This window comes from Mesitornis unicolor, unplaced genomic scaffold, assembly GCF_000695765.1.
Source record: "Mesitornis unicolor isolate BGI_N332 unplaced genomic scaffold, ASM69576v1 scaffold17314, whole genome shotgun sequence".
In the NCBI taxonomy this organism is placed as follows: Eukaryota; Metazoa; Chordata; class Aves; order Mesitornithiformes; family Mesitornithidae; genus Mesitornis; species Mesitornis unicolor.
In genome coordinates this window covers 1-23,078 of record NW_010178265.1, presented here as the reverse complement: position 1 = coordinate 23,078, position 23,078 = coordinate 1, and the positions used below count along the sequence as shown (strand labels likewise).

Genomic DNA, 23,078 nt, shown 5'->3' with positions numbered 1-23,078 from the left:
GCAGGAGTGAATTTATGTCTGCAGCGATAAGATGGTATGGTTCACTTAGCAATGTCAGGGTGATGGGAGATGGTCAGTACTAGTTATCAGACATTTGGCTTGATGACTTCTGCAGTTTTTCTAGCTGACCAATGTGACTGCTTGTGAGCAGCTAGAATTTATTACTTCAGATCAAGATATGAGGTTCATCCCATTAATCACTAAGTAAAAGCTATCTGCCTGTCACACTCGGCCACCTTTGGCACTCAGCAATGCTTCGGAAACTAGCCCTTCAAAAGCCTACTGGTAGGATGCTTTGGAAGGCCACTATAAAGGAACACAGTGGGACTTGCAGTATTTCAGGCTGACCCTACATCAGCAATAAATACAATAGAAAGTAGAGAACCAAATTTGACTCAAGTTCAACACTGTGTTAGTAAAAAGGATGATTGGGGTCAACAAAACCATATCTGTCTTTGGTTTACTTAGAACAAATCTCCTTCATTTTTCTTCCCAGTTTGGTCTTTAGCACCAACAGTCTGTGGGTTTGTATATTCCTGCTTGATTTAAAGAGATTCTGTCACTATTCTGCATATGTCTTCCTAGACATATGTCTCCCTAGACCAATTAACAGTCCTCCATTTTTTACTGTGGCTTGACTATATTTAAACCAACGTTCTTAGCAAGTGAACTTCTTAGAAAGTGCAACACATGACTGAACTTTATCCCAAGGTGATGTCACGAGGCAATCGTGGAGTCCTTTACTGTCACTTCCACCAGCCTTTCTGCAACAGAAAGCTCCTAAGAGAGTTATGCCATGCTCTGAAAGTGTAGAGAAGTAGTGTAGGTGTAGATGGCTCAAGCTGCAAAGTCAGGCCTTCAAGGAGGCTTAGGAGAAAAAGACAAGTGGGCAAATTATGGGATGTGGCCATTGGAGAAGATCACTGAAACGAAACAGGTCTGGGAAAGAGGGAAAGGCAAGTTGAAGAATACCACATTTGACTAAATTCTGCTGTGTCTCAGGGCTGCTGGGTTAGAACAGCACTCATCTCTTAAAAGCTACACTGCTAATTTATTTGTAAGTGTGAATTTGTGGATTCCTAACATATTTGGCTTCTTTGTTGATAGCTGAAGGCCCTTGGCTAGAGTCTTGACAAGAAGTCCCCTTACTGTTGGCCTGCTTCCATCATCCCTAAAGCAGCATTAATTATTTTTAATGAAGAAATCTTTTCTGCTGCCAAATGACCTTTCTGCAATTCAGTGTGAGCTAGATTTTCCAGTTCTTGCTTAGGCTCCAAGATCTACAAATACACATGACCATGAAAGAGATTAGCACAGAGGAAACTGATGTGGACTGGTTCCTAATTCCAAATAAGAAAACTAATTGGAATGGAACAATTTACAATTTGAGGGGAGTGTAAGACCTCCCTGGATTTCTATGACTGAACAAGCCACTACAGTTTCCCAGTTATAAACCTGGAATTGAATGATGTTGTCTAACTCCTAACTGCTCAGCCAATACTTAACACTGAAAAATGAGGTTTTCAGTGAGCAGAGCACCCTGTAAATTCCCCCACCTAAGGATGCTGTACAAAAATGATGCATCAGCACACTGCCCCCAACACAATTTCTGTGAGCAGCCAAAATCCTATACAAAGTGTGATCAAACTCCTGTAAAGAATGAGGTCACATCATGCAGAGGTTTGTCCAACTGATGGGATTAGCTTGAGGACTGCCAGCAGTATTTGAGATCTCAGGAGGAAATCAAGGAAGTTATAATTCATAGTCCAGGCGAACACAGTCTTGTAAGCAGATGCTTCTCTTTGTGGCTGTCCTCCCAGTTGCTTCTTTCTCCCTGAGCAGTGTGAAGGTGGGGAAAATGCAATGTGGAGGTGAATATGTGACTGTGCTGGTCTGATCTGACCAGTTTTGTGTTCTTGCAGTGGAACTTCCCATTGCTAATGCTGGTTTGGAAGATGGCACCGGCGCTGTGCTGTGGAAACACTTTGGTTATAAAGCCGGCTGAACAAACTCCTCTCACGTCACTGTACATTGGCTCCCTGATCAAGGAGGTAAGGAAATCTGAACATCCTGTCTAGGTACTGCTCTTGTAAGGTCATAATCAAGACTGTATTTTGAATTGGCTCTGTAGGTTTTAAAGATGTAAAGAACATCTCTCTTACTCACAGAGGAAAGTCAGAACAACCTCTGTCTTCAGTCTCTTCTTACCAAGGCCTTCATGACTGGCAGTGGCTGGCTGGGAGGTAGCAAAGAACTCAAAACCTGTAGGTTTTTCTCCTTTCTCTGTAAGCTGCAGAGAATAAAAACGGTGCTTTTACTTCTCTGCCTTGTCTTCCCCTCTTCCAAATGAGAGAGAGATTACAGCTCAGTTTTATTGGACAACGGGACAAAAAAGAGTGTGATTACACAGCAGTGTTGTGTTTGTACCATTTTTAAGTGGGATAATTCAACCAAAAGGGCTTGCCATGGGAAACAATTCCTCGTAATTTCTGTGGTTCATAGAACAATTTAGCTATGTCTGGCCTATAAAGCCAACTCGATCCTGACATATAAGGAACATCATAGGTTGGGATTTCAAAATGGTGGTTTAGGGCTTGTCGTGTAGCATCTCAGGTGCCCTCAGCTCTATTAATCATACGGAGGTGCTGGGAGGTGCACATTACCTTCCAGCACTGGTCAGTACGTCAGCTTCCCATAGCTATATTTGTGTTCAATTGTGAGGAAAACTAAAAGGGTTGTAGATACACTTATGACTCTCATTTTTTGAGCTGAAATTCTAAGCTGCCTGTTTCTCACAGTTGTCCTTCAAGGCATAAGTGCAATTAGAGCAGAATAATTTTATTTGAAGATGCTCCTTTCTCCACCCAGAATTAGCTGAATTCTTTGCAGTTTTCCAGAAGAATAAGTTAAACCTTTTTTTTTTCCCCTCTTTAAAAGGATGCAGAAGATGTTAACACACAAACCAAGCTATGTGTTAGGTTCAATGAAATAATTTTGGGCCAACCAAAATACTTTGGCTTTCATTTTTTCTGAAAAACAGAAAAAACTTCTTGGCTCAGAGTGACCTGAACCAATTTTTTGCTTCCCTGTGGCTTTGCTGCTGACTTTAAACACTATTGCATGCACAGTTTGACATGTAGTGTTTTCTTGAACACTCATTAGCCAAGACACAAACTCTATTAAACTCACTTTTATCATTGTCACATCCATGGGAGAAATCAGACTGCCCTTCCAATTTATGGAAAGAAAAATTAGGGGAAAAAAAGTCTTCCGAAGATAATTTTTTGCAGGATAGTATATGAGCAATTACTTCAATTTTTCTGTATTAGGAAGGAGCAACTGCATTTATTGAGATTTTATAGTAAAAAGCCACAAAAAAATGAAGTGATCGTTTAATATCCTGCAATTCCACTGTTAGAAAATGCAGGGAAAACAACCTTGTGCAATCAGTAGTAGGGGAGGGCTAGCCTAGAAGAGCATAATCCTTGAAACTCTTGTTTCGGGTTCTAAAACCAGACCAGTAAGTCCCACACTTCTCCTCACACTAGAACTTCACCTCAAGTTTTGCCATTTGACTCTTTTGGCAGAATTACTGGTTGGCTAACCTCGGTTGTAAATGTGGTGGAAACTGGCATAAGCCTGTTACCATCTGCTCTTGTATTCCTGTTTTATTAGCCTCATCATCTAGTGAAGTTTTACTGACTTCTTAATCCCTCTGGCCCCTGAAGAGCCACAAATGTCAACCTTTGTTCAAAACAAACTTTCATTCAGTTACCCCCTGGCTCCAGCTGCACAGCAGTAGCTGGGGGCCAAGTTTGGCCGAAAGACTCACTTTCTTTTGACTTGAAACTGGGACTCCTCCAAGAATTCGTACTGAAACTTGGCATTTCCGAAGCATGGCTGTTAGTTTCACCCACGTCTACTCCAGCTGGTAGCACGCAGCCATGTTACTGGAAAGTCTGGAAAACAGTGTTGTATCTGATATGGGCTCCTCGTCTGCAACTTGCAGTTCTTAATTGCAGAGAATATAGTGCAACTGATTCAAGCTTTCTGAGAACTGAGCTCCAGATCAGCTCCAGAGTGCTCAAAATCTCTCTCTACAGAGCTATGTTTAACCTCTCTTTTAGGTGGGTTTCCCTCCAGGTGTGGTGAACATTGTGCCAGGCTACGGCCCCACAGCTGGAGCTGCTATTTCTACCCATCACAGCATTGATAAAATCGCTTTTACTGGATCAACAAAGGTAGGTGATGGATTTCTCATAAAATACCTGCTGTTCTTTGCATTCTCTTCTAAAACTGTCATCCACGTACGACTGGACCAATGAAACGTCAGTGATTTCTGTATAGCCAACACCATTTTCCGTCATGTTCCATGAGACAAGATTTCTCAGAAGTGTTTGGGATTTGTCTAATTCAGGTATTTGTGCTTGTGATAACCTCCCATCTCTGTAAGCTGGGTTTTGCCAAAATGCCACAGTTCTGCAGAACTGTAAGTAATGGATGCTCTGACCTAAGGTAGGACAGTGCACGGGAGAGGTTGGCAGTGACTTAACATCGTGTCATTGACCTGATGGAGCTTCTGGGCAACTTTGCCTGCTAGTCCTGCCCTGCAAGCGTGTGCAACTGGAAAACATGTCAGTCACAGCCCTGAACAATTCTTCCTCAGCTTTAGTTACTTCTGAGGAACTAGGACTTAAATAAAAACATGGCCCTGTGCCTGAGGCTTCCTCTGCTGACGTGGATGGGATTAACATTTGAGCTTCTTTTGAGACCTGCACAGTAAGGCACCTTCTATTCAGGTTTTTTTTCTGTAAATAGCTACAGCTGCCTTGCTTAGGAGAGGGATTGAAGTGAGACCTCTGCACTATCAGACACCTACAGCAGACCTCTTCTGTACCTGCATGAGAGAAAGGGCCGCATGGCTTGGTCCAGTCCAAGGAATTGAGCACAGCCATGGCATACAGACAAATTTACCTCCAGTAATCACTGCTGCAAATCCTCAAACAAAAGCTTGCTTAGAAAGATGAATGTTTTTCCACTCACTGCTCTAGAGTTTTCTTGTAATATATACACACACCCCCTGAAGAGGGCCAAAGAATAGAAATGCTGACACCAATGGGTACAGTTGAGGCAAATACAGCCTTTTCACATTTAGTTCCTTGAGTAACGTTTTTCTTGCCAAGCATTTGCCAAATTCATCCATTCTTATACCTGTCCTCATAACTGCAGAGTGTAATCTAAATGCATAATGATGACAAATCACCTTGAGTGGTATTCTGGTTGGTAAAGGTAACTCACTGAACCATCAAAAGCTGCTGCATTTACCAACAGTACCATCTAGTGGCTTTGTGCACATGCTGACTGCTTCCCTTTTGCCATAGGAAAAGGTGTATTAATTAAGCCTCTGTTTCTGCTTAGGGATCATGGGAACAAACACGAATGCAATAAAGTAAAAGTTCACAATGAGCTTTTACTCTCTTGATAGTTGGTCTAATCTAGGAGTTTACCCAGATACATGCTTCTCTCCAAATCCTAGATCAGAAACTTTTAGCCCAGATTAGATGCTGGCTGTGTGAAAACAATAGAGCTTATAGACTCATCCAGCCCACATGGATCTGTTTGGGTTTTTAATGAAAAAGGAGTATCCAGTGGATTAGAGGCAGAAGGAAAATCTCAGCTGCTGGAGCCTGTAGGCAAAAAACTCCTATAGACGCTGTGCTTGTCTTCTTAATCCATGGGTGTGCAGGAAACACCGAGGGAGACAGATTCTTTGCTAATGCCTGTGTAATTTAGAAGTGTTTTCTTCCCCCTCCACCCATCTGTGAGTTCAGCTGCATCTCTGCAGTATTTGCAGAATAATGCTACTGTTTCTGAGCCAGGAAATGAAGCTAATTCAAAATACATTTTGACTTAAGTTTTTAAGCCCCAGCTTGGGCTTGGTGCCAGCCTGGAAATACTGATCTTAAACTCCACGAGAATTTTCCCATCTAGATTTCTTCTTTTCCCTTAGTTTATTAACTTACTCCTCTTTGCTTAGCTAACATGTAGTAACGTCTCTTGTGAAGCTATGTGTATCTGCAGCCAGACACATCACTGATTTCTGGTGTCTCTAGGACTAGGGATGATCTGTACTGCTAGGTTCAGGAGTCTTGCTCAGGTTACGAAGGCAAACCATGAGGAATGCAGACCTATAAGTGCTGGCCAGCTGCCCCATATTTTCCTTGCTCACAGCTCCGCTCCAAAGCAACAGTATTTTTAGGTAGAATTGAGGTTAAGATTGCCACGTGCAAAGGTAAAATACAAGAAAACCAGCTACAAAATGAGGAAACTCAAATACAAGGTCACGCTTGGAAAAAATAACCTGCCTTAACAATTGAAGCTCCCAAACGGTTTTAACTCATACAGTTTCTAATAAAATTAGATTACTAAATGATTCTGATACTTGATTTATGCTCTTCTTGTGAGGAATTCAATTTTTTAAAACAGAAATTACTGTTCTGGTGTTACCAGTGTAAAAAAGAAATAGCATGGTCAGTCAGAGTTCGGGGGAAACGTTTGATGCAAAACAATTTTTCTGTGGGAGAAAACCTCTTAGTTTGACGTTACTTTGATTAAATTCTGGAAGCAGAGTAAATCCTTCCCTCCAGGAGGAGATGAATTTCAGCAGATGGGCAGACCAGGTTCCTGGGCAGGAGTTTGTCTCTTGACATCCTCAGGTACTGCCTTGAAGGAACACGTCTCAGCTCCTCTTGTGTGTGGAGCAGCTCAGCCTAAACTGTCAGCAAGAAGTCATTTTCTCCTAAATGTCAAAATCTCTGCATGGCTTTCTGGTACAGGAGTAGTAACAGAGAGGAACAGTGAGTTCTTATCATTGCCTTGGCAAGTTCTACTCTAAGTTAAATTCCCAACTTTAAAAAGTGAAACTCATAAACCTTGGAGCGCCGTTGATTGCCAGTGTTGCTCACTAACTTGTTCTGGGCAGCAGATAACTTCAGTTCCCGTAGCTCTCCCCCATAGCCTGCCCTTTCAGATCTGCCTAAACCAAATGTTAATTTGGGGGCTGGTTTTGACCCAGCACATCACAGCGGTAGGAAACTCAAACCATTTAATAATGCTGTTCCTGACTTCTGCCTGCTTCAGCACCCACCAGACTCTTCTACCCTTGTTAGCATCGCACTTGACGCACTGAGTTAAAACTTCTAGGAGGAACCGCTCATGTCCTCTTTGTGTCTCAATGCTGCAGGTTGGAAAACTGATCAAGGAAGCTGCTTCTAAAAGCAACCTCAAAAGGGTGACATTAGAGCTCGGAGGGAAAAACCCCTGCATTGTGTGTGCAGATGCAGACTGTAAGTATTGGTTGCTGTGTTTATTTTCTGTAAGAAACTATGAGTGTGGTGCTTTTTGTGTGTCTCTGCTGTCCTTTGGCAGCTAGTGAGGCTGGTGTTTGCCACTACATCCACCCCAAAGGCTGGAGAAAACCCCTGCCCAAGAGCAGGATGCAGTTCTGCTTTGCTGTAGCTCTTGCCCAACACAGGAACCATTCTCATAGCAAATGAGCAGACCATTGTACTGTTGTCTTCCCTGGGGATGGCTACAATTGCAGATAAATCTTGAATTTATGCGTTTCTGCTGTTGTGATGCTTTCTTTTTTGTTGGCAATACTGCAGAGCCTGAGCCAAGCAGTGGGGAAAGCAGTTTTCTAAAATGCAGCCGCTCTGCAGGCACCAAAGTGGTTGGGAAATCCTTTATGGCTTGGGGAAAATACTCTCCACTGCCCTGCACAGCACAGCAGAGGTTGAAAGCCAGAGGTATTTGTGCCATCTGCTAACAGTGGGTATTGCAAGGACCTGGTCCGAGCTGGCTGTACAGCAGAAGAGCACACTGCTTTCTGAACAACCACTACTGAAACTCAGTTCCAGTCTTCAGGAACCAATGCACAACATCTAGGAACCCACATCTGAATTCCCACAGCAAGAAAAACTGGTTACTGCCCTCAGTGAGTCCTTGTGGAAGAAAGTATCAGGAGCCGTGACAAACTAGACCTTGAGACGAAAGGCAGGAAGGGGGGTGGAAATAAGAAGAGATCTGGTTTGGGGGCACTATGAGGCCTTCAATGGGTGTGGAACTTTGTCAGCATTTTTTAAGGAGGCTTTCAAAAGAGAAAGGAAAAAACAAGTCTGGAAACACTGTGAGGCTGAAATTGTGCATGTGGTAACACTTTTCCCTCCTGGGCCGCGTTGCAGTGGACTTGGCAGTGGAATGTGCCCATCAAGGCGTGTTCTTCAATCAAGGGCAGTGCTGCACGGCCGCCTCGCGAGTGTTTGTGGAGGAGCAGATATATCCGGAGTTCGTCAAGCGCAGTGTGGAGTATGCCAAGAAGCGACTCGTTGGAGACCCCTTTGATGCCAGAACTGAACAAGGGCCCCAGGTAACTGTGTGCCTGAGAACAGTTGTTGGTTGGTTTTTTTTGGTTGTGGTTTTGTTTAATTTTCCCTGTGTAAATATTATCCTTGCGAATACGGTCCCAGCAGAAGTGCCGAGGGGTGAGTAATGTATCATGGCTTTATTTTTCTCTCTATTCTAAATATCAATTAATCACAACTGTTGAAATGTTATGTTGTAATTTTTTTAAACACAAATGTATTTAATTCACTTCTTATGCAGCTTTATGGAAGGGGCTGGCTCCCTGGTACAGTAATACAAAGCATGTTGCAGTGAGCAATAGCAATGCACAGACGAGTGCAGCTGTGGAAGCGGCCGTTCAGCTACTTGGCTATGTTGGTGATGACAAGTTGTTAGAGCCCAGGGACTCCTGAGTCCCCATTTTCCATCTCCTCCGCTGCTCCCTTTCTGATCCTTTGGAGCAGTTTTAGCTGAATTAGGAGGAAGAACCACGCCAAGCTGCTGTCATGACCGGCCTCGTCAATGCTTCCAGAGCCTTCCTCATATTTTTTCCCTTCTGCAGCAATCTGAGCTGTGGTGTGGAGCTCTGAAGGAAGATGATCCTTGGGTCAGATCTTTTAACAGGGCCACTGTTTGCTGCCAAAAATAAAGAGGGAATCCCAGAAATTTACAGCCTAGGCTGCCTGTTCTCAGTACTACACTGTGAGTTTTATTTCCTTGATGCCATGTAGGATCCCTCAGAGAAGGGACGGTTGTGAGGGCATCTGCTCCTCTTATGTGCATCTAGGCCCATTTACATGATTCATGCATGACAAAACCACTGCATGTCCTCATGCATGGGGAATAAGAAGATGTACACCCCCTGTTCATGCTGGGACTACATCTATCCCTGTAACTTGCCTAGAAAGAGATTTCAAACTGTTCAGCAGTCTTAGGAAAATAATAGAGATGGCACACCCCCACATGCACCTGAACTTCTGTGCATGCAACTGTCAAGCCCAAGATGGGAAGGTGTTGAGAGAGTGGGAGGAAACTGTTAATCCCAAAGCTTTCATGTGGCTGCCAGTGCAAAGGAACCACCACTTCCTCTGCAGCTATGGTTGCTCGCTCTCTGGAGCCTATGCTGTGAGATGCAATGGACAGAAATTCAAGCAGAAGAGAGAAATGATGCAGTGTCACAAGAGCTTAAAAATGCCTCCAAATGTAGCAAAGATTCACACCTGCCCACAAGTTACTGTTCAAATGTGAAGCTTCCAGATCAAATTTTTCCTCTGTCCTGAAGTAACCTGTTCTGCTGTGAGGTTTTTGTTTTGTTTTTTTTTTAATTTTGAACTGATGATTAAGGGAAGAATCACCAGGAAAAATAATTTATCTTCTTCATCTCTTCATTCTCTTCTCTGTCAGATCTCAGTTGCTTCAGATTCAGGTTATTGCTTTAATTCTCCTTCGTGTGGGTCAGGATGAACATGCACAACAGCATCACAAAAATGGCCACATGCTGCTGTGTAGACCCCATTCTAGGTTGATCACTGGCTTCGAAGCCAACAGGGGGAAGGAGTTGGAGCCAGCCTTGCAGCTCACAGTGGTTGTAGCCCACGATCCAACTGCTTGTAGCCAGACAACAAGACCTGCAACTTATAGGGAGTTGAGAAAGTGTGAAATAGGAGAGCCTCTGCAGTCCAGGCTTGGAGTTAACTTAAGGGAGTCCTGGAAAAGTGGTCCTGTGTGCAGCTGTTTGTTCCCATACTGCACTGCACTTATGAACTAGATCAAAGAACTGGCTGATTCAGGTCTAATCCAGCCTTTTTGGAAACTAGGAAGAAAGGTTTTACTCAGGTCAGTTCCCTGATGTGGATTACTGTGTGCTGGCATGGATGCTTATGGCATGGGTGTGGGGAAAAGACCATGTCAGCTGCAGTATTGGGTTATGCTGATACAAACTACACTGCTATGATCAAAATTAGGTCAAATTTAAGCAGCATTAAGTTTAAACAGAAATGAGGTGTGTTTCTGATGAGACTTCTCCAAAACTCACATGTGTCTGACTGTGCTGGCTGGAATTCAAAGGACACCACAAGAAACCTGAGGGGTGATCACGTCTTTTTGAGGAGAGTGCCAACCTCAAATGCAGACCGAGGGCATTTTTTAACTTTGGATTCCTGTGAGTTGTTTCACAGGAAGTAATAAAGTAAATCTGCACAGATGGCAAACTGGTTAACCAGTGCATTATACAATTGTGAACTGCAGACTGCATTAGATGAGACTAACATCCTGGTGGACTAGAACAAGGATTAGATTAGAACAAGACTAGACGAGTTTTGTCACTATAGAACCTCAAATACTGGGATTTGTGGACTATAAAACCTGGGCTACAGGAAGAAAATAAGCACTAAGGCTGCCTCGTGGCACTTGCTAGCCAGTAGTTATTCAGCCCAAAACCTATTTGATTTTTAGGATGGTGAATATTTTCCTTAGACTGTAGACATCTGTGTATTTTAGGATTAAAGTGTGAAAGTAAAATACGTAAATAGAAAGTGTGGGGTTATTCTGTAGGGGTTACAAATGCTAGGTTTGGAAAAGGAAAAACTGCTCCTTGCAGTCTTGATTTAAATGAAGGAAGATATGAAGATTTGGGGCTTCTTAGATTTTCAGCATTGCTGTGATGCTTAGAAGGCTTCTTTGCTTTTGAATTAGATGGACAAATAATAGAATTTGCTCTACCAGACCATGTGTTTTTAATCGAAGTCAACGCTTAATCCATAAATAATAGTGGAATAGGGGACAGAACTTAAACAAGCCTTGCAAGCTCTAGTTACAATGACAAACAGTTCCACCCTTGCATGTCATTTTTACAAATGTTTTCTTTCCCCAGTGTCTTTTCATCTAACTATAGTTTGCCTTGCAACAAGTTACAGCTGTATAAATATCCTTGTTTTGTTTTCTGTGATGTGAAGTGGATGAACTGGATTGGTCTGGATCACAGACATGCCAGGATGGAAAGCACTTGCAGATATTTTCAAATTATTTACATTTGGCAGCTAAGCAACCAGACAAATGGACAATATGTATGACACCTGCCAAGCTTACTATGTGACACTGTATCCTACATGAGGGCACACATATCCTCCTGCAGTGGCATGTATGAAGTGTTTTCTTGGGTAGCATCTTAACACAGGAGAGAAGATGAGCACTTAGTACAAGCTGTCCATAGTGCATGTGATACGCACATCTGTGTGACAGGAGATGTGCTGCTCTCTGTGTTCACTGTGTACCAGAACTACCCCAAGGACACCCTCCTAAAGCTTTGATATTTGTCTAAAAGCATGAAAACTTGGATTGTGTGTGGCCAGGATTAACTAGGGACAGGATATAGTCTGTAATCTGGAGGAGTTGAACATGGAACACGCCATGTAAACAGTCCCAACTGGCAACTGGCCCTGCTGAAATAAAAACAGCTGCCTAGGGAGGGGTATTGAACCAGTGCGAGCATCTGGAGATACCTGGCATTCAGAGTAACCTCCCAGGCTGCCAGGGCACCTTGAACCAGAGAGTGGAGTCTTTTATTTCATCACCTCAATGAATTTGTTGAGGTTTTTGTTAGTTATACTTTTTTTTAAACGTCTCCATAAGTCTTTTACCATCTGCAGCGTGCTGTGATGAGGTGTTTCATTGCTTAATTATGCATCATGCAAATAGCCACATCTGTCTGAAACCTGACAGTACCCGCGGTGCGCTGCTGCATGTGGAGCACAAAAGAAGGCTCAGTACTGACCAGAAGTGCCCTGGGCTTCTGCATCTCTTCAAAGCACAGGACTCACTGTTGTGTGAAGTATGTGAGGTCTCCTCCAAGCCCTGGTTCAGGGCTGCTCTGCTGTGTGATTTCAGCGTCCTGTGTCTGGACAGGACATACCTCACTTCTTCTGAACCCCCTAGTTTAAAGGCTAGGAACACAACAGTACTAAATATTTGAGATCACTGCATATTTAGGTGTGTGTGGGGAGGAGTTAGCCAAGGCTGGTAGTTAAAAGTTAGGATATACTGAGAACCAAAAAAATGCTGGGATGGTACTGATATCGAAGATCTGTGAAAGGTGATTCTGATTTTAAAAGTATGGCTTCAGTGCAGTAGTTGTTCTGAAGTCACCTCACTAATAGGGCTTGTCTTTGAAGCTGTTCATACAGTGTGCATGTGTGGAAAGAGATGGAGGCAGAGCTCACTGGGGTCTTCCTGCTGGGGACAGGCAGCTGTGGGCGAAGCTGCACATTAGAGCAAAGTCAACTTAATAGTTGACTCATTCTCCCTCCCTTGCACTGGTTCTGTTGCTGGTCAGACCCCTTGCTGAGCTGACTGAGGTTTCTAGTCCAGCAAAACCCGTCTTGAGGTTCTCATGGACCTCCTGAGCTAAATCAGTGCATGGAGAAGGTCAGTAAGTCCTAGAGCTGGAGTGAAGTGAGCCATAGGAGTGCATATCTAGGATGCAGATGTAAACTGACAGTGATCATAAAGGTGCTGCTGTTTCTTTTCCTTTTGTGTCCAACAGATTGACCAAAACCAGTTTGATAAAATCCTGGAGCTGATAGAAAGTGGGAAGAAAGAAGGGGCTAAGCTGGAGTGTGGGGGTCTTGCCATTGAAGACAGAGGCCTGTTTATAAAACCCACTGTGTTTTCGGAGGTCACTGACAACATGCGTATCGCCAAAGAAGAGGTACGGTACAAGTCACCTGAACCTTTATGTTCATTTACTGCTCTAAATGGGAAAGAAAAGAGATATGGTCGTGGTTTGAAGCAAAAATCTGAGAGGTGAATAGAAGTTTCATTTATTTCAGTGTCCTAACAACTGCCTAGTGCTGAAATCCATTCTATTAATGAAGTATCTGCAAGGTGAGCTTCAATTTGGAGTGTATGTGCATGTGTGGGAGGGAATTGTGAGAGGAGGAGGAGAGCAGAACAGGCAAAAAACCTGTCAAAATGTTTTGGCAGCAATTTTTGTGCAATTGATAGGTGTCTGTTTGCCAGCCCTTTCTAATGCCTTGCTGCTTTCCCCATTTTGTTGTTTTTCCAAAAGGGAAGTGGCCCTGTGAGTGTATTCACTGGACTATGACAAACCCAGTGAAAAACGCAGTAGACAATACTAACCCTAAAGCTTTTGGGTCTCATTTCAGGAGAACTTGATATAATGCAAAATACAAGCACACGCCTTACTTAGATACAGCTGCTATAGATTTTGCTTCTGAATAAGAAACAGTGGTGATGGAGGGGTTTCTGTCTGAATCCTTGATTTTAAATATAAATAACTGAATAAAACTAACTGAAACTGTGGCAGGCTGGAGCAATTCTAGGTATTCTTTGCCCTGGACTTTGAAGGTTTTCTGAAGACAGAGTTAAGCTTTCCCACTGTACACAGAGGGACGTCTGTGTGTGCCTCCTACTGAGTGAACTTGAAATTGCACAGCTGTGGTACATGCTGCTTCAGAGGGACGCAGGACAGTAGAATGTGTGCTCTCGCTCCACTACTTTATAAAAAAGGAGTTGCTTTATTGCCAAAAGGTGGGACAAGAACTATAGGACATGAAGCTGGTAAGGAGGGAAGGCATAGCCCTCTTATACAGCCACTGAAGAACTTTTCTCAAGTAGCCCTAGCATCTGAAGTAATCCCGTATTCTGTTCTCATGGTGAAATACCCTGAGGCTGACTGATTTTATTCCTATATGAAAATATGGTTGAAGCCAGCAAAGTGCAGATCTAATACTCTGGCTTTCATTATTCATATGCATAAGAATTGAACAAGCTGCATGTGATTAGATCCTGTGATACTCCTTTGAAATACAAGTTAATCTATTTTTCATCATGTTCCCCAATGGCAAATAAGTAGTTGCCAAAGTCTGACTGGCACTTGTATTTTATAATTTAGCCTAGTGCTTTTTATGGGGTTGCTTACTCTTCACTCCTGGCAAAATGTTTAGATGTCTCAGATCTGCCACAGAATTTCTAAGGAACCTGGGAAAGATATCAGTCAGTCTGGACATGAGTTACATTCTAAAAATAGAGGGAATAAGAGCTGAAAATCCCATGACAGGCCTTTTTTGAATGAACTGACTCCACATCCCAATCATGATTCATGAACCGTATCCAGTTTCATTCATTTGCAGTTCTGTTGCAAAGGCATGTTCATCCTTTGCCTGGGCTCAGGGCTGCAGTTAAGTACCTGGATCTCTCAAAATAAAGAAATTTAGAAACATGAATGAGCCTAAAGGCTGGGCAAACTGCTTAGCCTGGCCTTCCTGGTGGCACAAGTGAGACTGTACCTCATCTGCAGAGGGGTTTTATTGTACTGCAAGACCACACAGGCCAAGAAAGTGCCTCACCTTTGCTGCTCTATTAGATGAGTGACTCCAGCCTAGAAATTGGGAAGTACTGTGGGTGCTGGCTGCCTTTATACTGGCAACCCGGGGAGCCAAGTTTGTGATAAAACACATACGTGGTAAATGCACTGCGTGCAAATAAACTGCGTACAGTGACAAAATCAGAGTGAAACCAAGGAAGAAAACTTGCAGTGCTTGAAATATATTAATTACTTCTTGAGTGTACTCAACTCCTGAGTCCAAAAGGAGAGTCATAAATGGAGCAAGGATGAATCATTTGAAACTTGTCCAGATCTAACTCTGTTTATTTTGATTGTTATAGATGATCCCTGAGTCATTGGATCTAAGCATATATTAACTACTATAGCACATCACTGTACTTCCTTTGAAGACAGTTTAATTAGTAGTTTTAAAAGACTTGTAGAAGGCTAGGATATAACATTTTAAGTACAGCATCCACACAAAGCATCTGATTCTGGTTACCTAAAAATTACTGTCATTAGCAAAGGCTTTCCTCCACTAATGTTATATTGATACATGCAGATTTTTGGGCCAGTTCAGCCAATTATGAAGTTCAAGAGTATAGAAGAGGTCATAAAAAGAGCCAACAGTACCGAGTATGGGCTTACAGCTGCAGTGTTCACAAAGAATCTGGACAGAGCATTAACGCTCGCTTCTGCACTGCAGTCGGGAACCGTCTGGTAAGCAGCGTGGGACCTGAGTGTGGGCTGGGATTTTGTTTCCTGGGAGCAGGGAAGGGGGGGTGTATGATTTGGAATCGTGTATGTGCTGGAAGTAAGATGTATTAGTAAGTCTGTTTAATTCTTGGTATTTTGCTCAGAAGCAACATTCATTCATCAAAAGAAGGTGATGAGGACCAAACAGTTTGGTGAGAAATGAACTGTTTGTTCATTCAAGCCATGTAGTTTGTAGTTTGAAAATGTAGGGGTTGTCGTAAGTTCCACTACACGATGCCTTTCAAAATCCTGTATACAGAAAAAGGCAATCCTTAGGTAGCATCAGAAGGGGTCTCAGATGCACAAATCGGTATGGACAGTAGATGGCATCACACCACTGCCAGAAAGATAAAGAGCTTTCTTTGCTTCCAAAATTTCTTCTATTAGAATAACTTTAAAGATGGAATCCTGATTTTTTTCTCCCACTAAAGGTGAGAATTTGATCTGATGTCTGATTTTGATGCATACAGAGGATTGATTTCAAGAGTTGGCGCCAGAATAATCTGCTCCTGAGCAATACTTACATAAAAATGGGGTGTTGGGCTTTAAAGGGTACATGTGCTGCACATACACGAAGGTGCGGTCCTACAGCACCAAGCCATACGTGTCTCTCGTCAGTCATCTGACCCCACTGAGATGCTGTGGAAGTATCTGCATTAGCTTTTTCTACTTCGTGTCTATAGAAATGCAGCTAGCATGGTGCATTTTTTACTGCGACACAATTGTCTATTGCAGTCCAACTTTTTTCTATACCTCGAAGTGGATGGTGGGGCCTGCTTGTAAGCATTTAGACAGACTTCTGAGTAAATATGTTCATTTCAGAATGTGCTTCATCAAACCAGGGAATAGGTTGGACTCTTTATTTTAAGCATGGCTCTGAACACAGCATGAATTCCAGCTTAAGCATGGTTGTCTTAGTCATTAGAGACTATGAAGTGAGATGTGGGTGAGACCGAGTACCACTCAAACGTTTTTTGCTCTGTAGCAAAATAAGATTTTTATTGCTGAAATCTGATTTCTCAAGTGAATGAACTGTAAAAGGAGAAAACTGACAGATTTCAGCCTTTTTTGTGTTGTTGTAGTCATCATCTTGCTTCTCCTTGGTACTGAATTGTCTTTTTACAATTGATGTTTTTATTGTAGGATCAACTGTTACAACGCACTCTATGCACAGGCTCCTTTTGGTGGCTTTAAAATGTCAGGCAATGGCAGAGAACTGTAAGTTCTGCTTAATATTTTGATTATACATGGATGATTAATGCAGTAACAATTGTGACTCTGTGCTGTTGAGTTTGCATTTAAACTATCAGGCTTGCAGTGTGCTGCACAGGGAGGTGCTAAGCCAATACACCATAGGATGTGAAGCACAGATGTGAGAATGTGAGTGGTGCCCTCAGGAGTTTCTTCATCTGCTTTATAAACTCTTAATAACTCCAGTTCAGGTGATTCCACTTGCAAGCATGTTTGTTTACTAGTTAGATTTTTAGATTGAGGGAGAACTATGGCACCTTGGCTGGGAGACACCCGTATCCACCACAAACCTGCTCCTTCTTTATACAGCGATATATGGGCCTCCCTTGACTGCTATATCATTGCTCCTAATTGGACCTCTTCCCACCTCTGGATTTCTAGCATTGGAGCTAGAACAAGGAGGAATGATCTCCAAGATCACTCTACCTCCCACTTTCCAAGCTTGCTACTAAATTACAGAAAGATCGTCTGTCCCTTTCCCCCAGCCTGACCTGTTGCAGGGTGACCACCAGACATTCCAGTTCTAATTATACTAATTAATATGAACTTTTTAAAGCAAGGTCACTCTATAGGTTAGAGGTAAAGCTGAGAAATTTACTTAATTAAATTATTAAATCCTAATTTTCTTTTTGTATAGGACAGAGGCAGGTTTTATTACACCATTCAGAAGACTCTTTAGAGCAATCTAATGCGCCTTTTCTTTCATAAGCCAGATTTATTTCCATAAACCATTTCCAGTAGTTGTTTGGGTGCATCTGCTGCTCTGAAACACACAGATGCCTCACTTGCTAAGCACAGCAAATGAATGAATCCTCAAATGGGACATATACTGAGACCTTTTGGTTTACTTTGCCTGACTGCCTGGCTAATTAAAGGATATCAGGGGTTTATCCTCTGGACAAGGCATAAGCATAGAGCTGGCTTGCACCAACCAATGCATAGTGCAGTGGTGGGGTGTGTCACCAGTATGTGTTTCTGGAGCAAGTGTGCCCTCTTGATTACATGGTATCTTGTAGCTAGAAGCTTACTTTCTTTGAAAAAGTAACGTTAATTACTGTCTAAGCACAGCTAACTATGTTTATGTGGATGTTTCTTCTACTGTTTCTCACTCAGTTTTCGCTAGACACAGAGTCACAAGGTGTCATCCTGTGGGTTACTGTGACTATGTTTCTTTTACAACAGGGTGTAGTTGTGTATACTTATGTGCATGTACTTAGCGATTATTAGAAGTGGTGGGCCAAAGTGATAGTTTGTATAAGTTAGTTTAGATCTGGTTTTAATGGCCTGATGTCATCTACAGCAGCTGTCGATCAGAGGCTAGAATGCACTTGTGTAGAAGTATCTGATCTTGGGGAAGTACACATTAACATGCTGCAATTGTTTGTCCCTTTCCCTCCTCTCTCTTCTTTTCCAGCGGTGAATATGCTTTGGCAGAATACACCGAAGTGAAAACCGTCACCATTAAACTCTCCCAGAAGAGTCCGTGAAAACAGAAGGCCTAAAATGCTGACACTCTGAATGTGACACATGGGGGACGTGTTCGGAGCAAGGGGGAGGGGAGGGGTAGGAAGGAAAATGGAAACACCCAACTTTATTCCTCTAGAAACACTGAATCTACTGGACTCCATTTTGCCAACTGGCTCTTCAAAAACTGATTTAACTGACCCTACTGGCAGCACAGCACACACTTGTGCTGTTCAAGCCCCTGGCTGTACATCTGACTGCTCCCTGTGACTAAAATGCTGGTCATTCATGGTATTTGCAGGACATCTGCTTTCAAACTGTACCCCTGAAGGACTTGAGCATCAATGGCATGGTAGAGAGACTTCTGGTACCGTTAGCATGGACTGTTAAACACCCTCAGAGGCGTATATATGGGTTTCACTTGGTATAAATGGACTTGAGCAGTAGGGTTAATACAACTTGACTGAGGTTGGAGGGGTTTGTGTGAAGACTGCAGATGGAGTTTGGGATGGGAGTGCAAGCTTTCATGGAAGGATCTGTAAAGAAATTCTCTCTGAAAGAGCTATCTTGATCTCTCTAAGGATACATACATTCTCCATGTTGGTGATATTTTAGCCCTGAATGAGATTTATGGGAGTTTTCTAGAGGACTCCTTTGGGGCCAATATTTCACCTGACAGAGCTTGAATTTAAAAGCATCCTTTGAACTCGATGTTTGGGTGTGCACACATTACACATGCTGCAAATGCAAGTTACTGACTTGCTAACCTTTCTGGCTCCAAATGAGTCACAGTTGTATCTCAAACCTTCACTATAGCACTTTTCGCAAGACGATTTTGCACTGTACTTACGGTGATGACACAGAGTTAAATGATAAGCATGTAGCATGGTAGATAGCCCACAGAAACCATCCCACGCCAGTCCTTCTGATCTGGGGGAGGGAGCAGAAGAGCTGCAAGAAGCTGTCCTGCTCTCTCTTTCTCGATAACTTTCAGCCTGTGTGAACATCTCTTCATCTTTTGAGCCAGAGCTATTCTTAAGAGAGAAAAACTTGTAAGCTCTTCTCACTGCTTCTTTATCCCATATGAATGTAGCTTAAAATAAATTCCTGGAAGTACAGTATGAAAAGGCAGGTGCTCCCAAGCACGCACTGAGTGCTAAAGATGTGGGTGTACAAACCAGTTACCATGGAATAAGCTACGTCTGGGCTTAAATGTGTCAGCGGCTTTGCAGTAATTGTCCTCATGAGTTCTGTCATCCTGTGGCAAGCAGAGAGTAACAGATCCTTCACTGAGGAATGAACTGCCTTGAATTGTCTCTTGCTTACAGTTGTATAAGCATGCAGGTACATGAACAGCATCCATGGGGTAGCTGTCACACCAAGTTCATGTGTTAGTATCTCCTGTAGTAACTTCTTTGCCTGCCCAGACATTGCTATGAGATTAATGGTGAGCCACATGCTGTCTTTGGTTCCTGGGTTCACTGCTTTCCCTCCTTCTCCTCCCAATTCTGTACTGGAAAACCACTGACAAACGTATGGGAAGTTCCATGTCCGCAGGAGCTGTAAGTATGCAGGAGTTACTGGTGTCAGCTTGTTAGGAAATTTAGCTGATCCCACTGGGACTGTTTTCTGAGAGCAAACTGATAGGAATTTGTTATGGCATATCAGCAGATCTCTGTGGAGCACTGCTAAAGATTGCTGCCCAGAGCTTTCCAGATACCAGGGCTCGAAGCAGAAATACAGGTCTAACCTCTGATGTGAGCAAGGATTTAACCAATACCTTCCTTTGCTCAGAGGTATACCCAGTCAGTAACAAGTTCGATTGCATGACTCGACCTTTTTTTGCAGGGAGAAGGAAGGTGGGTGGTGATAAGTAAGGAAAAAGTTTGCATGAGCCTAAACTTCCTTATTAGTGAAGGTTGAAATTGCACTTCAACACTGCTTAACTTCTTAAAGAACATACCTCCAACAGTTGTGAGTAACTGCGTGCCTGTCCTCCCCTGGATACGCGAGGCAGGTAAATCTCCCCATCCAGTGAAGAAAGTGTCCTCCCTTCCCCATGAAAGGCCAAATGGGAACATTGTAAATAAGTTTTATTTTTGTAAAACACTTAGAGTGCAAACATCTTCTCAGACAAACATTTTACTTTTGCCTGCTTGATGGTTTTCTAGGGCTGCAGTCAGTCAGTAGGGGGGCAAGGCAAACAGTAAAAGGCTGGTTATCTTGTTATATCTCTGTATTAATTTTTTATAAGCCGTGATCGAATCCAAAATCATCTGCAATTCTTAAAATCCTACTATTCTGGCTTTATATGTATGATATATATTTCACCTCTCTTTGGTTTTTTTTCCCTTATCAAGTTTTTTAAAAGTCAATGTAACTCTTGTATAAATCAGGGTTTGACTCTACACACTGAATTTTCTAAGTTATATAACACTAGACACTAACTTTAAAATCACCCCTTAAAGGGTATATATATTCCTTCATTGCACAGTAAGGCTTTCATATGAAATACTACTTTTTTAAAAAAAAAAACAAAAAGAACTATATTTATAAATTAGGATACAGTTAATCTAATGTATTTTTATAGCTAAAGGTACATGAAAATGCTATGTTTAAACCTCATGTATATATTTAGACTATGGATATCTTTTTGTAACAGTTCTTGTTCCTAATAAATGTTTAACTTTGGGAAATGGTTTCTAAATGCCACATATTGATATCGCTCAGAAAGGAAGGTGAGGGGGCAGGAAACTTCTATTGAGTTTACTCATTTTAACAGAGGAGGAACCCAAGTGCTTTTTTATTTACACTGGTGAGCGCCTGAAGATAATTCCAACCCCTCTAATGCACGTGTTGAGACCCCTTTTCCACATGGCAGAACTTAATGCAGACTGCATGTTTGCCTGTGTGTATCTGGGGAGTTGGGATCTCATGGGGGGACTGGGAAGGGATCTGAACTTGGATCCACTTCTGCAATGCCTGAAGAACAGCCCATTTTAAAAAGGTAAAGTACTGAAGTGTGGTCAATGCACAGAAAAGCTGGAGTGTTACCCTTTAAGCAGTCACTTTTGTAAGTTGTGCCATTTACAGTAAGCAGAGGGGGAAGGAGAGCAGAGCTGCACCCGGCGGGGGTAAGCACAGCTTCTCCCAGTTCAAAGTCAGATGGATCCTTTTTGCCTTATGTGGTGAGCCTGGAGAATTTGAAGGGACCATGGACCACGCTGCCAGATGGGGCTTCTTGCCTTGGTCTGGCTGCTTGCTAAATCCCTCTGAGACACATCTATCCCTAGTACGACTCTGCTAAATATGTTCCCATTCCTGTTTTATTTCCCTCATCTGCAATGTAGATCTAGAGAGCAAGTACATACCAATACCATTGACTTCTAACTTTCTTCCCATCAGTTACACGTGTGAGAAATACCTGTCATCTCCCCACACAGGCCAAGCCAAGCTCCTTGAATTTTCCACTTGCTAAAAGCACCACTCAGAAGCTTTAAGACTTTAGAAGGGGGAAGGCTGGAGATACAAAGGAATTACTGTGGGTGACATAATCAGTAGAGACATAAACCAGGAAGAGTGGGATGAGACTTGGGGGGGGGGGGAAATAAGAAAAAATATAGCTTGAATGTGTGGATAAATTCTTGCTAGGGAAAGTCTCTATCAAGATAAAGGGCAAAAAGAAGTTATTTTAGTGGGTTTTCAAACAATTGCGCTAAAAAAAGCTGTGAGAAATGTCTGGGTAAGAGCCAGGTTGTGAGGCATAAAAGACAACAGGCTGAGTAGGAGGTAGGAAGGGTACTGAAGAGGTAACACCGCTGTGGCTGCAGCTAAAAGCAGATTAATGGGGACCTGAACACAAGTAAAAGCACCTGTGAAGACCCATCCTCTCTGTGTCTCCATAATCACATGGAAGAAACGCCCAAGGCAAAGTTTGGACTGTAGCAGCCATTCAGTGAACGGATATGGCTGTTTCCATCCTCAAGCAATCCTCAGACACGCATTTCTTGGTACAGGTCAGGGAAGAGAATAAACCTGCGTATGTAATTTACAGAATCATGAATAACAAAAAAAAAGGTGTGCGGGGGGAAATAAAGCAGTATTAGGCTTGTGAGAGGTTCCTGGTACCTGAATGTGACCAAGTTTGCAATGGGGAAAGACGATCATGACACCAGCACACTGACTGGAGCGCAGCTTCCCTCATGTCTTGGGAAGAAAGGGGGCAATCTCGCTTTGCTTTTATAGAGGAGCAAACTCACACCGAGCTGGGGAAAGAGCAACTTTCAAAGAAAGAAATCATGGATCAACTCTGTTATCAGTGAGGCCAGGCCTCTGTTGAGAAGTGATGCAGAAAGGAGATGGGGTCTGGTGGGGATTCCTGTGTCGGTGCTCGGCAGCTGGTTGTGAGGACAAGGCCATCCTGACAACCTGCTGTAGCTGAGAGAGACGGTCCTGATTCAGCCCCCGCAACTGCCACAGCGTGGCTTTTCCTTTTTTTTTAATTAAAAAGAAAAAAAAAAGAAAATAAAAAGGTAAAGAGCTAAAGCCCGCGTACAGACTGCCCAGGGAGAGGGTGGATACCAGTTTCTGATGGGTGAGTGGGTCCCAGCTGGGGAAGGAGCCCAGTGGAGGAGGCTGCCCTGCATCCTCCCTCCACGTCCCCCTCAGCGGGAGGGGCTCCACGCCCAAGGCATGGTGGTGGGCAGCGGTAGCGGTTTGCTTGCGGGAGGAAGGCACGGGGTCGTGCGAGGCCCACAGCTTGGCACCCTAAACCGCCCCTGGCCAGGCGCAGCCCCTCACCGTGGCGAAGAGCCGGGCGGGCCCTCAGCGGGCCCGGTGGCGGAGGAGGCGCCGCGCCGCT

At 43.1% G+C, this 23,078-nt stretch overlaps 1 protein-coding gene across 1 annotated transcript in view; it reads left to right on the top strand.

The window, feature by feature from the left end:
• Positions 1-18,544, top strand: part of ALDH1A2 (aldehyde dehydrogenase 1 family, member A2) — a 32,639-nt gene extending 14,095 nt beyond the window's left edge. Inside the window, exons 6-13 of the mRNA XM_010182394.1 lie at positions 1,923-2,051; positions 4,128-4,241; positions 7,244-7,346; positions 8,244-8,428; positions 12,944-13,108; positions 15,309-15,466; positions 16,646-16,720; positions 18,168-18,544. Of these exons, the coding sequence (XP_010180696.1) occupies positions 1,923-2,051; positions 4,128-4,241; positions 7,244-7,346; positions 8,244-8,428; positions 12,944-13,108; positions 15,309-15,466; positions 16,646-16,720; positions 18,168-18,240 (1,002 nt within the window). The 3' untranslated portion in view covers positions 18,241-18,544. The remainder of the gene's footprint in view (positions 1-1,922; positions 2,052-4,127; positions 4,242-7,243; positions 7,347-8,243; positions 8,429-12,943; positions 13,109-15,308; positions 15,467-16,645; positions 16,721-18,167) is intronic.
• The last annotated feature ends 4,534 nt before the right edge of the window (positions 18,545-23,078 follow it).